Below are 15,829 nucleotides of genomic sequence, written 5' to 3'. Positions count from 1 at the left end.
CTCTAAAAACTTCTTTTTCAAACACTTTTTAGTCCTTATAAAAACACATTTTGAACTTTATAATAAGGCTTTGCCTATTTCAAATTTTTTTTTAACATTTTGGATGATTAAGTAATGAGCAAAAAATAAAAAATATAAATACAAATGACAATAAAATGTATTTAATTGTTTTCGTTTAGATCGTGTACTTTTTAATATTATTGTTTTTGGATTAATAAAGAGTTAAAGAAATTGAAGAATCTAACAGACTAAAAAATAAATAATAAATATAAAATAAATTAAAAACTATGCTAGGATTTTATAAAATAAATTAAATGATTTTAAAAATAAAAAAGTGAGATTAAATCAAGTGACATAAAAATGAAGGATAATTGTTATAATAGACTACATTCAAGTGAGTTTGCATTTTAAAACTTCTTTTATTCCTTTTTTTTTTAAGTCACACAATTAATTTCAAGAGTTGTTAGAAGAATTTCAAATCTGTTGCTACTAATGTCATATCATACAACTTGTCATGGTAGAATTATATATATATATATATATATATATATATATATATATATATATTATTAATTCTTTTGGACTTTTGATTATTGTTATGAAACTAATTGCATAAAATTATTCACTGTTTCTAATTAAGAGAGATTATTCAAATAAAAAAAATATAAAATAATAGAAGTAAAATAAATATAAAATTAAAATTAAAAAATATGTTAAGATTTCATAAAAATGAATTAAATAATTTTAAAAACTAAAAAACAAAGTTCAATTAAATTAAATCAAACGATGTACAAGTTAAATGAAAGAGTGCAGAATAAAATTATATTTTTACAGGTGTCAATCTTGAATGTCAATGAATATTTCTCCTTTGAGTTTTTTAAAGTGATTTCTCAAACTGGTTATTTTGTTATTAATTGAAACAGAAAATTTACATTTCTTTGGTTTATATATGTTAAGGTTGTAATTTGTAACTCATGAACCAGTGATTTGACCATATTGGCATGATGAAGGGGTGAACTGAGACAGGTTTTTTAGCAATTTATTTTCAATGCTAAAAGGGAAACATTATTTGCAAGTTTTCAACTTAAAGCATATTATTGGTTTTTGTCTTGTGGCTAAATCACGTCAAACTTGATTCAAACTCAAGGAATACTTTACTGAATCATAATAATAATAATAATAATAATAAAAAAAAAAATATTAAAACGAGTGTCAAAAGTGTATTATTAATATACAATTTTTTTAAAATAAATAGAAACTTTTCTTCAAAAAAATTATATCATACTTTTCCTCTCTTTTTTTCAAAATTTATCAAAAGCAAAGGATAGGTTAATAAACTCATGATTTCTAACATTGTGATTTAACGGGGAGCCATCTAATTCGGATCAAAGAAAGTTAAGATCCTTTTTCACAGCATTAAACATGAAAAAAAAAAGTAAAAGAAAATTTCAAAGCAACAAACACTTTAAGTTTAATTTTAATTTATAATTAACATAAATTAAATTTCCAAATAAAAAGCAGTGAGATTTGTTTCTCAATTAACATCTGCTCAAATTTGAAGATTTGGATATCGTGTTAACATTAAAAAACTAATAATACATAAAATGGACAATTTTGGCACCGCAACGCATTGAACTCGCACAAACTAACTACCGAAAACGCAGCACACATGAATAACTTGAGCATTTTGTGTGTAACTCCGACCCAAACTCTCCTATTCTCCTATTCCCCATTACCCATTTGTTCTTTAAGTTGAGTAAACATGGCAGAAAGGGGCACTGGTAATCGTTATTGGTGTATAGGGCCATGAAGGTGGTGGTGGAGAACTTGACAGGAACACTTTTCCACGTGCAAGTGGAAAATGATGCCACGGTTGAAGATCTAAAAAGGGAAATTGAGGTCCAACAGAAGCTCCCCTATGAGCGTTTGATCCTTGTACTTGACGCCGATCGTAGTCCTATGATGAGCAAAGAAGAAGAAAAGGCATCTCTGATTGATTGTGGAGTCCAAGATGGGTCCCACCTTTACCTTTTCTTCAATCCTATTGAAGATGAGTCTATGGATCATTTTATGTTTACTTGGCCAGAATTTCTTCTTGGTTAGAATCTTTTGTTTCTAAAGTTAAGTTCCATGATCTCTAATTTGTACGTTCGTATTAAAGATGTGTATGCTGGTTATTTATTAAAGAGTGCATTACAATTCTACGATTTTTTTAATTGTAATGTATTCATGTATGAGTTTCTTTTGTATAAAACACTAATTTTTATTTTGTGTCAGCTTGTACAATAATTGAATGTAAGAGCTTGAGATTTCCTCGAAGTTACTATTTGAATATCTGATTTCGAGTTTGTTTGTGTTAGCATATATTTGGAATTGGCAATGAATTGAAGAATTCCATTGCATTGGATGCAGTAGAATGTCTATCCGTTCTTTTCATTAAAACATGTTTATGATTTTTTAATAAAATAAGTTAAAACATTTGAATGATTTTGATACAATCCAGTGATTCACTGGGTCTCGACCCTTTTGAAATCACATTTATATCTAGAATCCTCGTTGAATAAATGGATTGCATTATTATTGTTACACTAGTTTGTTTTAGTTTTAACTCTTAAGTTCAAGTTCAAATACTAAATTTTATTAGAGTAAGTAGCATAGTGGTGTAGCATGCCTTGGCGTGAGGGTGAAAACACAAAACAGTCTCCATTTTCATTATCCAACAGGGAATGACAGTGATAACTGTGTGTAGGCTTGTTTCTGCTACAGTAAATTATTAATAATTTTATTAGATTGTTGTGATCTACTTTGAAATTTCGCATAATATCAATCATTAGTGCTATTAGAACTTCCCAAGCAAGCAAAATTTCGTAATAACTAGACATTCTTCTCTGACATCTACCTCACTCTAATATTTTATTCCCTTAAACCCATTATTGATCTTAAATCCATTAATTTACATTTTAGGATGAAATTAACATATAACTTGTTTGTTTTTTTTTTTGCTTTACAGAGGCAGTGAATATAGGTTGATTTCAAAGTAACATTTAAAATTTTGTTTTAAATTTTAATTAAGAATAAAATTTTAATTTTTATATACAGTCAATGTAAAAGTTTTTATATTGTCAACAAATTAAAATACATTATTAATATAATTTTATATTAATTAATATACAAATGATATTTTTTATTATTATGAAAATTTACAATTAAATGATAATCTTGTAATTAATCTTTACACTATCATTATACCGTAAATATATTTAAATTAAAATTTAAAAAATATATAAATTAATAAAATCTTCTTTCGAAGGAAACATAAAATAATGAGACCACTTTTCTTTCCTTTTGTCTATCATATTAAAAAAACTATTTTCATTTATATGTCATTTTAAAAAGTTTATGACACTATTAATATATATATATATTTTATTTATACCCTTAAAATAAATAATAATTATTAATAAAAAAAAGACAGAAGGGGCATAAAAATAATTAACATCTTTCATAAAAATAAAAATATTATTTTTAATTTTTTGTTTGATATCTTACCTGTGTCATATAAAAATAAATAGAAAGAGTACATTTAAGATCCACCATGAAACGATGTGAAGGGACTTTGTGTCGTTATCTATGTAACTTGTTCATGTTGGTCTTTTAATATAATAAGCATGTGTAATCATTAAAAATACTAAAATGGACCAATTCAAATAACAAAGGAGGGGCCAATGTTTCCTCTATACCTAAAAAAGTCTCTCTATTGGAATAAAAAGCTTTTCATTTTTTTAGTAACAAATGGAGGCTTTTTTATTCTGCCCTAATTTTTTTCCTTCAGAGTATTATTGTGTCGAGATGTGCTATTTTTATAAATTTAAAATTTTATAGGAGGCTTTTGTTTGTTCTTATTTTTCATTTTAGTGTATATGTTTTAGTTGTTAATTATATAGGATGTGTATTATAGATAAACAAATAAATTTGTAATATTTTCATTTTCTTTAGAAATTATAGATAAACAAATAAAGATAAGAATGTTAATACGGATCGAACTTATATTGAGTTCATTGTATACTTGCTGAGTGTGAGTTGAGAATTTAAAACACACTAACCTATTTAACTTTGCCTAATTCACATTTTAAATTGGATTATACAGGTCAGGAGTTATTGGACTTGTTGATTTAATTTGTTTATAAAAATTTAAGAATTTTTCTGTATCTATTAATTTTTAATACACCAGTTTAATAATTAATAAAAAAATCTTAATATAAATTAAATTTATCATTTATTTATGTGAGACTTTAATTTAATAAAATATGGTTAACGATTGAAATTGACCAACCAACAACTTGACCACTGATTAGTTGGCATTTCTTTTCCAACACTTTAATTTTTCTGACGAGATGCTGTCGATAAATCAGATTGTGATTCGCTATTATCACCTCTTTATATATATATATATATATATAGTTTTATGCTCTCATTTAATTATTTCAATTGTAATATTTTAGGTACTTATCTAAAACTATATACTATGTAACTTTTTATTTCTATTGATAGTTTTAATTATTTTAAAATAATTTTTTGTTTTATTATATACTTAAAATCAATTCTAGTAACTCTAAGTGCTTTTTTTTTTTTTTGTATAATTGCTGGAATTGATTTCTGGAGAATGAAAAGATAATCACAATAACCATTAAACGTGTTTCACAAATTGTGCTTTATTTACTACAACTATTGATTTTCGTTTTCAAAATCGGTTTCCAATTCAACAACGACAAACCAATCAAACTCAAAATAATTTAATTATGTAAATTATCTTTCTTAATTTTTCCATTTATCATTAGAATACCAATTAAATTTTATCTCATTAATTGATATTGCTTTACTTATATAAATATTATTTTATAACTTTGTTTAAAGGTCTTTGAAGTCTCTTTCAATCTATTTTTACTAAATTAAGAGTTATGTAATTATTTTTTTATTGATGTTTTTAAAAGTTTTCTTTATATATGACCAAATCACTTTAAATGATTTATTATTATTATTATTATTATTATTATTATTATTATTATTATTCTAATATTTTTGTCATATATTATTATTTTCTATTTTGTCATTTTTTTGTTTGTCCACTTATGCCTTAACATTTTAATTTTTGAAATTTTTTTAATTTGTAGAATGGATCAACCCTCCAAATCTACCTAAAATTTTGCTTTTAAATGAGTTTATAAGCTAACTTGTAGAATACAAAATCATTGATAATATTAATATTATTTTGTACAATCAATAACTTTAAGGACAATATCTTCCCTTCAATCTTTTTTATTTCTACTATGTTTTTTTTTTAAATATTATTTACAATTATGTTTACTTTATTCTTTCTTCTTCTTTGTTTACTTTTTTTTGTGTATCAAAGTTTGAAACTTATAATATGTAGCTTTTTAGCGTTATTTTCATATTTATTTTTTTAAAACACTTAATGTTAATCTTTTTATGAATTATAGTGTTGATTATTTTCAATAACTTTCTCGTACTAATATTTTATAAACCAAACATAAACACATGTTTTTAGATTAACTTATTTACTTATATTCATTTAACTAAAATATGATTCTTACTCCTTTAGCATTACATTCATGTGATAATACAATGAGTCTAACTTATTTGATATTATACTTGAGTTGTATATTATGTTATTTGTTTATAACGATATAATCTTAATATAATATTATCGTATGTAATCTATATAAAAGTTTCAATAAATAAATTTTATGTTGGTAGTTGAAGGCAAACACAACTTTTTTCCTTTATCTAAACTTGAAACCGTAACTATGAAATTATAGGCAGAGTTAATTTCTCCATTCATCATTAAATTAAGTAAATTTAGGCAAGTCATATTATAAATATATTTTTAAAAAATGCTTTAAATGTGGAGCATAAAAAATAAGATATGAAATACGTAGTAGGTAGAAGTACATTCCTTATTGAATGAGTGAATATAGCAGCATTCTATTCCTTATATTTGCGCCTCAAAAGAAACATGTTCTGCTAAATTATGATTCTTTCCCTTTTCAAAATTATTACTTACAATAGAAAAAAACACATTTTTCTTACAACGCAAGGGGCCAGTATTTGAATAGAGAAGAAAAGACATACAGAAAGCGAAAGATAAACAGCTAGCTTTGATGAAAAATCTGAGAAAAGAGGTCTTTGAGAGGAACATGTTTATATTTTTTAAAAGCCAAAAAGGTGTTCCTTTTTCATTTTTTTTTTGCATGACGAATCTTTGGCATTCTTTTGTGAATTTATTATTACATCATGAAGAATAAGATTGCCGAAGAGACAAACAATCTGTTTAGAGGTATATTCTCAATATTTCAAAACTGAAGGTGCCAAGCTGGAAATTATGACTCCCAAAGCAACCAATATAATGATAATGAAGAGCAGCTGCAACTTTTTCCTTGCATGTGCATGCTTGAGCATTTGAAAGTTATTATATCATATATATATGACATCTCGAGTTTACTTGGGTTTATAAGATGAACTTAGACAAATGAATGATATATCATAGTTGTTTAGCAAGGGCATATTAATGAATGATATAATCAAAACAAAAAATTGCTAGTCACTTGTCAAGGTCAAAACATGCATGTGATCCATGCAGTGCATTTGAATCTTCATAAGAGAAAGTATGCATTATGAATTTAAAATTTCTTTTACATGGTGTAGGTAATTCAAAAATTTACCCATATGTTGATAATTATATAAAATTTCCCAATTGTCTTTTCTCATAAATGAAATTCAAAGGGATCATTTTCATATAATATTCGAGCACGAGGACACTGGTGGCCTCACCCAGCTGCCGACAGCCTAATGCAATAGCAAACAAGATGATTATGCTTGAGAAATTCCATTCATTGATTTAAATAAAGGACCTGAAATAAATCTCTCTCTCTCTCTCTCTGTGTGTTTGTGTAAAATATAATGGCTTAAAGATCAAAACCTTGGCCACAGGTGATATGAATCTTCCTTTTTCTTTTATATTTTGTAACTTTTCCATTCTTGATTTCATGCCGTCAAGATCCGATCCCCTTGCAATCAAGAAGAGGCTATTCTTTATTGATGAAAACTAATCATTGGTTAACATGGATCGTTGAACTAGTACACGAAGCATGATAGATACAAGACCATGCAAGATATGGGGTTCATGAATTCAAGGCATCATCTAGTTGACTTAAAAAGTATATGGTTGTTTTTGACACGCAGTAGTAACGTAGATTGTTTAGGCTTTGAGCACTATTCGTTGCCTTACACATCAAGTTGGCTATGGTAGTCTCACCTTTGACATGCTACCTCTTCATTTGGGGCAGATTTAAAACATGTAATTCAGCAATTGGACAGTTTTAAAATCCGTCCTCCATTTTGGGGTCAATGTATTCCCCTACTTCTCGCAGTTTACGTTGTAGAGTAGTTACTTATATTATTGATTTAATACCTTATAAAATTAGTTAATTTTACATATAATTAATTATGAGTTTAATTTTAATATTAATTTAAATTTTGATTTGAAATTATTTATTAGTCCATTCCATAATCTTGTTTATGTCAAAATGAATTTTATTGGATCTAATAAACGAATTGATTTATTAAAGGAAGTGACTTTTTCAAATTTTAATTTTTCAATTATATTATGCTAAAGTATAGGCCAAATCAAATTTTTTCAATGATTTAATTTTATATAAAAATTATTCATATAAAGCATTTAACAGTTAATTAAGTATACTCATTTATTTCCAACGCTAAAACATAGAAGTCTAGCTTAGCTTAGAGAACGAAGATTAGAAATCAAAAGAAAAAGTAAAAAGATAAAATTTAAAAAAATGAATTAAACAATGAAAACACTAAATTCCTCTGAGAAAGAAGAAAATATTTATAGAAATAAAATACTATGATAAAAAAATTTAACCTTATTTTGCAGTATAATATGACTCCCTTTTCTTCTTTGTGAAATCCTTTCTTTGAACTTTCGTGCCATTTTAATAATTGAAAAATGTAGAAGTTACAAAATAACACAAGCAAACAAAATTAACTAAATGCTAAATATGAGAAAAAATAAAAAAAATCTTAAAAAGAAAATAAAAAATAAAAAAGACGAGACTTAAAAAAATGATAAATTGAGCAACAAAAATTACACGAGAGAATTTTTTTTTTTGTGTGAATTATCTATATGTTTAAAAAGAAATGTTATTTGAAATAATTATAATATCTGATGAATTACGTGCAATTTGCAAATGAGATCATTTTTATGTGTGAAACTTTATTTAATTGAATTGAGAGGACTCATGTTTAATTAATTGATTTTTTTTTGGGTGATTTTAGACTGACTTAAATTTTTATATTGTTATAATATAGTTTTCAAACTCTGATTACGCAATAAAATATCAATATTGTATTAATTTTTTATATTAATATTTAAATTTACCATAATAATATTTTACTGGTGTCTAATTGATTGATTGATTTTTATTGAAATATATATCTATTATTTATTATCAAGCTGTAATTAAAATTGACGAAAAATAATAAAAAATTTTGAAAGGAAAAGAGTGAATGAAAAAGGAAAAAATCTAATGTTATCATATGACATGAGTCGCACAAAAATAAAACTTTATATAGTATAACAGTTACAAGCAATAAATAAATAAATAAATCACTTTTACATGTAACTCTTAAAATGTTTTAATCAAATAATAATAAACGAGTAGAAAGAGAAGTTATTCGCCTTTATTTGTAGCTAAAAAATAAACTAAAATTAAGACTAGCTAGTATAGATGCTAGTTCCTTTGAAAATTTTAAAGGTCTATCTTTGGAGATTGCATCAACAACATGGAGTTATGGACGGGGAATATATTATTAATTTCTTTAGCTTCTGTGGTAAAATATTACATATAAATTATGAACTCTAAGGTTTTCTTTTTTATGGTTTGAAATTAGCCATGCATGCAGAGATATTGTGTTTGAATTTAATATTAAAATAACTTTATTTTGCATTGAGTGCTAAATAGAGTTAATTATTTTCTGTTTTATGCTCCATTAGTTTATCATATCTTGAAGTTGATGTCATATTTCGGAAATTTGACTTTTTAAACACACGTTGATAAATGATAGCAATAAAATTAGAATCTGAAAAATCAAGTTTATAGTTGATACCCTAATTGATATATATATATATATATATATATATATATATATATATATATATATATAGAGAGAGAGAGAGAGAGAGAGAGAGAGAGAGAGAGAGAGATTTTATACAGACAAATTTCAACTCGTACTGGGGTGGTCCGGTGTAAGCTTTCCGGTATCCTTATTCGTTTGAATGGTAGGGAAAGCCAGGTCATAGTTTTACATATTAAGCAAGAAATGTTGGTCAAGCTCACGCTACAATATTCTCTCCACTACATTAGCCATAACTATCTCCCTCTACGTAGTTTTGACTTGTAATTTTAAAGCTTATCACTGTAATGCATGCTTGTAGTCAACTTTACATCCACGTGCCTTTAGACCAGATCCCTGCAAATTAACACAATTTCAAATTCTCAAGTTTTAACAAACAGGCACTTGTAAATCAAGACACTGGCCCATTCATTTTACCTTTAAAAATTATCACATTCTTCCATTAAAAAATATACACATTTTAATATAATTTTCTCCATTTTTATAGACAAAAAACTTAAGTGCAGTTTCTTAGATATTCTTAGTACTGTTTAGTAATTACAATTAAAGTTTTTTGTTAATCTCCAATAACTTTAGTTTCTTAGATATATTCTCTCTATCTATCTATATATCTATCTATCTATCTATATATATATATATATATATATATATATATATATATATATCAGTTCTATCTAAATTTATTCTAACGATAAACCAAATGGATATATACAGTATTTTACAACTGTTATTTTCCTTTGACATTGAATTAGAACAATAAAAACCTATTCAATAAGAACTGATTAAGAAGCTGTTCCTGACTTATTTACTAAAAGACTTCCCCAGCTGTGTTGTCTTTACCTTTGTCATCATCTAGTATTTTATGTGTTTATACATAATCATAATGATTAAAACCATGCAACTGTTTGTTCACCCACTCTATAATTCATGTGCCACGTTCTCATTTCATATGTCCAAACAAATAGTCTATAGGTGGCAACAGGAAGCTATCGTTAATTTAATTTAAGCCATGGACAGCTCAATTGTGTGACAGGATACCGCATATGGGTTCATATATAAAGCAAGTAAGTCAACTATTCATTCTTAAATTTCTCCTTAAATCCTGCTTATAAACAGTCATTCAATTTGCTGTTAGGAAATACACATCAATTCTTTGTACATGTATGTTAACCACCGCAAGAAACTCTTAAAATTTTAACTATTATTCAATCTGACCAATAAATTAAAGCTATGCAGTCCGAAGAAGATGTGATATTGCAAATGTAAAAGAAATGGTCTATATATATTATTTGGAATTTATTAACACTTATCCTATAAGGACATGCCCAACTAACTATTTTTTTATCTGACTACTAACATTATTATGTGGAACTATATGATAAAGTAACATGTACATCACATGCTGCGTGGACCATCTCTATGATTTGCCCCGTTAATTGTAACCCAAACTGAGGACTATAAATAACTGGACAATATTCTGGAATGAACAATGAAATGAAATTGCTTCTTACAAGAAGTATTTGAGTTGTTCCCATATCTGGTAACTAAGGTCTTTGCCAATTACATGGGAATGGGAAGCCAAGGTTACTTCAAGGTTTTGATTATCTGTCTTGTAACGTTAATTGGATCAACTCATGCTCAATTAGAACTGGATTTCTATACTAAAAGTTGTCCAAAAGCCGAACAAATCATTTTGAAGTATGTTGAAGAGCATATCCCCCATGTTCCATCATTAGCAGCTGCTCTCATAAGACTTCACTTCCATGACTGTTTTGTTGAAGTTTGTGCTTTCATTTCATATTTATTTTTCATTTATAGTTAATGATTATTTTGTAAATTTAGAGGAGCTAACATCTAGCATTGATTTCAGGGTTGTGATGGATCAGTGCTTCTGAACTCAACAAAAAACAATCAAGCTGAAAAGGACTCTATTCCAAATCTTACACTTAGAGGCTTTGGCTTCATAGACAAAATAAAGAGTCTTGTTGAAGCTGAATGCCCTGGGGTGGTCTCTTGTGCTGATATATTAGCTTTGACTGCCAGAGACTCTGTCCATTCCATAGTAAGTATTTATTCGACACTTCAAAAATGGAAGTAGAGTCATGCCTATCCATATCTGACACATATTTTTGTCCTCCATTTCAAATACTCCTAGTTACATTTTATTTATATATTTTACTTTTTTTATATAACAATACTAATGTAAATATTGCAATAATTAAAGGAACTATAAAGTTCTATTTAAACAAATTACATTGGCATCTCTTCAATGGAACTTATGTTTTATGTTAATTTTATAATCTAACTACATTTTTTTTTTCACAATTAAAGAATGGAAATGACCCTTTGTTTATTTTACCATGATTGGCATGAAATTATAGGGGGGACCTTATTGGAATGTTCCAACAGGTCGAAGGGATGGGGTTATCTCTAAAGCAGCAGATGTGTTGCGTAGCCTTCCTGCTCCATTTCACAACCTCACCACCCTCCTAACACTCTTTGGCGATGCTGGACTTGATGCAAATGACCTTGTCGTGCTTTCCGGTATGTAAAAAACATAAGCTTCCTTTTCTCCACATGTTAGATTCTTTGTTTCTGACCACCAAAAATTGAATTCCTTTAGGTGCTCACACGATTGGTGTTGCCCATTGCTCAACAATTGCGACTCGTCTATATAATTTTACTGGCAAGGGTGACACAGACCCAACTCTAGATAGTGAATATGCAACAAATCTCAAGACCTTTAAGTGTAAGAATATCAATGATAACACCACACTTCTTGAGATGGACCCTGGAAGTCGCAATACATTTGATCTTGGGTATTATAATCAAGTTGTTAAAAGAAGGGGTTTGTTCCAATCAGATGCTGCATTGCTTACTAGTTCTACCACAAGGTCTATTATTGCCAAACAACGTATGTCAACTCAAAGATTCTTTTTTGAATTCGCCAAGTCCATGGAAAAAATGGGTCGAAATAAAGTCAAGACTGGGACTGAAGCAGAGATTAGGAAACATTGTGCACTAGTAAATAGCTAAGAAAGTAGTTGATAATGACCCATCCTAGTGCAATTTCTACGTCTACTTTTCATGCACTATTTATTTTTGGTCTTGTACGTTATTTATGTTAAGCTAGTGGTGTTATAATATATGATATGATACCCTATGGTGTGGTTGTTTTTGCAAGTAATGTGGGAACCAATGGGGGATGATGGGAAGTCATGTTATAAGAGGCGGAGAAGAGAAAGAGAGAATGTCTTGTGATACACATCAGGTCATCAGCACAATAAATCCTTTGCTGCATTGAGAGTGCATTATTATTGATTTTGGGTATAAGGTTTTTAGCATTTTCTTCAGACGCGATTGTTTTCCCTTTTATGCGGTTAAAGTATGAGATTTGATTTAATTGAAATATTACACTAAGCTTTATATGTCTTGACTTAAGACTATTTCAAATTATAGCTTTGTTCCACTTGAACCACAATTATATATATACACCAATCGCTTAATTCGGATAACTCAATAACTATTCATATGAGTCAAATATTATGTGGTAAAATGAATAAAATTATTTTCATGAATTAAAATTAATTAATGTTTTTTTATTTTTTTGAATCTTTTATTTATATATTTAAAATTTAATGAGACAAGTTGTTTTAAATTTATAGATATTTTTTTAATTTTTTATATTAAATTTTATTTTTATAAAATTTTATCTAGAAGTTTAGTTCTCAAACTGGGTCTATATATAACTAATTTAATTATAATTTATGTTTTGGGTAATTTAGTTTTGCATTTTCATTCAGTGTTCGTATTCTTTAAGGAAAAGAAAATGTATTTTTCTAGTTAAAAACTCGCAATAGTTGTGTAATTTTAAAAAATAAAATTAAAAATTTTTTAGCAATATTTTTATAATTTAAAAATAGTTACTTATTGTAAACGATCTGAAAAATTATTCCACAGACACAAAAAAGAAGAAGAAACGGGCCTTAATGTTATTTATAACATAATTCTTTATTCATCTTATATTTATTTCATTAAAGTATAACATGTCAAATACTTGCTGCTCTGTTGATTCTACACATAATTTATTTTTTTTGGTAATTTTTACAATTTGTTTATATTAAATAGCTAAATAAATAATATTCAAATTTTGATGATATGGATAGAGAGAGAGTAAAACTTTAATATTTTATATAAATTTATAAAAGGAAATCAAAATTGCTAGAAGATCCAGTAATAAAATGCATATAAATGAATAAAAATATATTAAATTATTTGCATATTGGAAGAAAACGAGGGAAGTGGATTTTGGATTTGGAGTTGAAGGTCCAGCCCACTCTACATTACGGGCATCTTTCAATGCTAAGCCCACACTCCATAAACCCTAATTTGGGATTCACCCTTCACTGCCTATATAATCGAACCTATTGCCACTCCTTTTAATCAATCTCTTCTTCTTCTTCTTCTCTCGTCAGCGCAATCAAATAGTGTAATGGGGTTCTTAATGTTGTGCCATGCGTAGCTAAAATATTCATATAGATTTCATCTTTTTGAAATGGGGTTTCGTTGTTTCTATGATTTGTGCCATGAATCTTTTCCTTCTCTTTTGAAATTACAGTTTTAGGGTTTTTGTGTGTGCTGTGACGAGGCAATTTTGTGGACTAGAGTTTCTGATCTGGGAATTTACTCAGAAGTTGATTATCAAACCCTTGGCTGTCTGAGCACACCCAAATTTCCCAATTTCTTGGTAATTAGGGGATTTGTGTGAATAATTCATATTCTCTTGATCTGCCCAAAATTTTCTTTCCCAAAATTATTTTCCTTTTTAGCCTTCAGTTTTTTCCAAGATCATTGATTTTTTCGCAAAGCTTATTTAAATGTGGCTTATGATGATAATTTAATTATCTTAGCGGATTTCAGTGAGATTTCCATCAATGATCTGATTGTTACACACACTGAAGCCATTATCTAAATTTAATTTTTATTTGTGTTCTGATGAATGTTATTAATTGTTTTGTAACTAGGAATTGTTGTAATGGGTGCAATGATGATACGAAGCACATAGGTGTTTTTGGGCAGTGGACGATACCACAAGGTTTCGCCGTGAGCCCTTATTTTTAACGACTTCTCCTTCCACTGAGCACTTTGGTAGATAAACTTGTATTATGAAGTGTGAATAAATTGAATGAATGCCTGATTATAATAGCTTAATTGTTTTGCTTTGATGGTTTGTGGTTGTTATATTGTGTTTTTCAATATTTTATCTCTATATTTTCATTGCGTCCATTACCAATTCCGGGGGATGTTTTTGTTTCTCTTGGTATAATGGCTCGGACGCCATATCCATTCATGTGGTCATCCTGATTGATGGTTTCTTCTCAATACCATTTGGTCTTGGAAACGCCACTAACATTTTAATCACTTTTTTTTTTTCAATTTTAAATAATTTTGAAGCTGAATCTGGGAATTGAGATCCTCTAGGAATATATATTGTGAAAATTTTATTTAATTTATAGGTAGGAAGAATTTATTTTGATTATTTTATCTAAAATATCTTAAATTACATGTGATGCTTATCTCGCAGCAAACTTATTTTGAATCAGGACAAAATGTGTTTAACTTGTGTTTATTCCTGAACTCTATAATTTCAAAGCAAATCTTCCAGATTGAACATGTACAGGCTTGAGGAGTGACATGGAATCTGGTTGCTGAGTGCGTGATTCCTGCAGCCAAACGTTCATTAGCTCAGACTGAGTGGCATATTCTACTATTCCAGTTCAGACATATCGGACAATAAAAAATTAATATTCCATTTGAATTTAATAAATTTGGAATTTAAAATAAGATTAAAAACACTAAATACACTTGGTTTTTGTAATATAGTATGAGGGTTATGATGAAATAAAGATTCTTATTTGTAATATAAGAATAATTTCCTCTTCCGTGCAAGTTAAAAAACATCCAAATAGCATTCAGATGTTCAACCCATGATGCCAGGAAAACTAAAGCACAAACGCAGTTTTGAAACAAACTTGTGGATAAATAAGGCCTGATGCAATCATATCACAAGGGAGTTGAATTTGATGAAACATTGGTCTGGGTATCGTATACAGTTTTTTTGCCCTCGTATGTGTATATATACTTTTTTCCGAATGGAATGCGATTTCCAATTCCTATAATATGTATACAATCATCCTAAATCCTTTATTTACAGATACAAACTTAACACTCTAGTTCAATGCTATTCAATCGTTAAACTAAGTTTTTCAAATATATTATTTTTCTCTGTGAAGGTTAAGTTATTAAATGTAAAACTATCTCAACCCTTGGTTATATGGCGAATCGTAAACTTTCATTTTATTTTTAATTTTAGACCACTTTACCTTTTTTAATTTTCTGAAATAAAAAAAAAAAAAAGGCAGTGGACGGAAGGTAAACCTTGAGAATTGAGGTGTTTGAAGGAGGGTGCTGATGAAAACTTCAAAGGTTATTTTAGTTAAAAAGTTATTCTATGATGAGATTTTTATTAACTGCAGGTTATTTTAGTATTGATATTTTATATAATTCAATTTTAATATACTATTAATGTAAACTTTTT

The 15,829-nt window shown here is 27.6% G+C and overlaps 1 protein-coding gene and 4 non-coding genes across 5 annotated transcripts; all 5 read left to right on the top strand.

Annotated features, from left to right (window-relative positions):
- The first annotated feature begins 10,771 nt into the window (after positions 1-10,771).
- LOC113859040 (peroxidase 3-like) lies at positions 10,772-12,267 on the top strand. Its single transcript, XM_027491857.1, has 4 exons — positions 10,772-11,011; positions 11,102-11,293; positions 11,613-11,775; positions 11,855-12,267. The coding sequence occupies exons 1-4, from the start codon at positions 10,796-10,798 to the stop codon at positions 12,265-12,267; spliced, it is 984 nt and encodes a 327-aa protein (XP_027347658.1). The 5' UTR covers positions 10,772-10,795.
- A 1,595-nt stretch (positions 12,268-13,862) lies between these two features.
- On the top strand, positions 13,863-13,960 carry LOC113860446. Its single transcript, XR_003503898.1, has one exon. It is a non-coding gene; the product is annotated as a small nucleolar RNA Z157/R69/R10 (small nucleolar RNA).
- Positions 13,961-14,111: 151 nt separating this feature from the next.
- Positions 14,112-14,195, top strand: LOC113860447. Its single transcript, XR_003503899.1, has one exon. It is a non-coding gene; the product is annotated as a small nucleolar RNA R11/Z151 (small nucleolar RNA).
- Positions 14,196-14,269: 74 nt separating this feature from the next.
- LOC113860448 lies at positions 14,270-14,376 on the top strand. The gene has a single exon (XR_003503900.1). It is a non-coding gene; the product is annotated as a small nucleolar RNA Z152/R70/R12 (small nucleolar RNA).
- A 143-nt stretch (positions 14,377-14,519) lies between these two features.
- LOC113860458 lies at positions 14,520-14,646 on the top strand. The gene has a single exon (XR_003503910.1). It is a non-coding gene; the product is annotated as a small nucleolar RNA snoR80 (small nucleolar RNA).
- The last annotated feature ends 1,183 nt before the right edge of the window (positions 14,647-15,829 follow it).

The sequence above is a fragment of the Abrus precatorius genome, unplaced genomic scaffold, assembly GCF_003935025.1.
Source record: "Abrus precatorius isolate BTA unplaced genomic scaffold, Abrus_2018 Scaffold2, whole genome shotgun sequence".
Lineage (NCBI taxonomy): Eukaryota > Viridiplantae > Streptophyta > Magnoliopsida > Fabales > Fabaceae > Abrus > Abrus precatorius.
This window is presented reverse-complemented; position numbering and strand designations above follow the sequence as displayed.

Bases quoted from the DNA above. Each gene is read 5' to 3' on its own strand.
- LOC113859040 (XM_027491857.1), top strand. From the start codon at position 10,796: ATGGGAATGGGAAGCCAAGGTTACTTCAAGGTTTTGATTATCTGTCTT. The intron at 11,012-11,101 runs GTTTGTGCTTTC...CATTGATTTCAG, and splicing joins TCCATGACTGTTTTGTTGAA to GGTTGTGATGGATCAGTGCT. The intron at 11,776-11,854 runs GTATGTAAAAAA...GAATTCCTTTAG, and splicing joins TGACCTTGTCGTGCTTTCCG to GTGCTCACACGATTGGTGTT.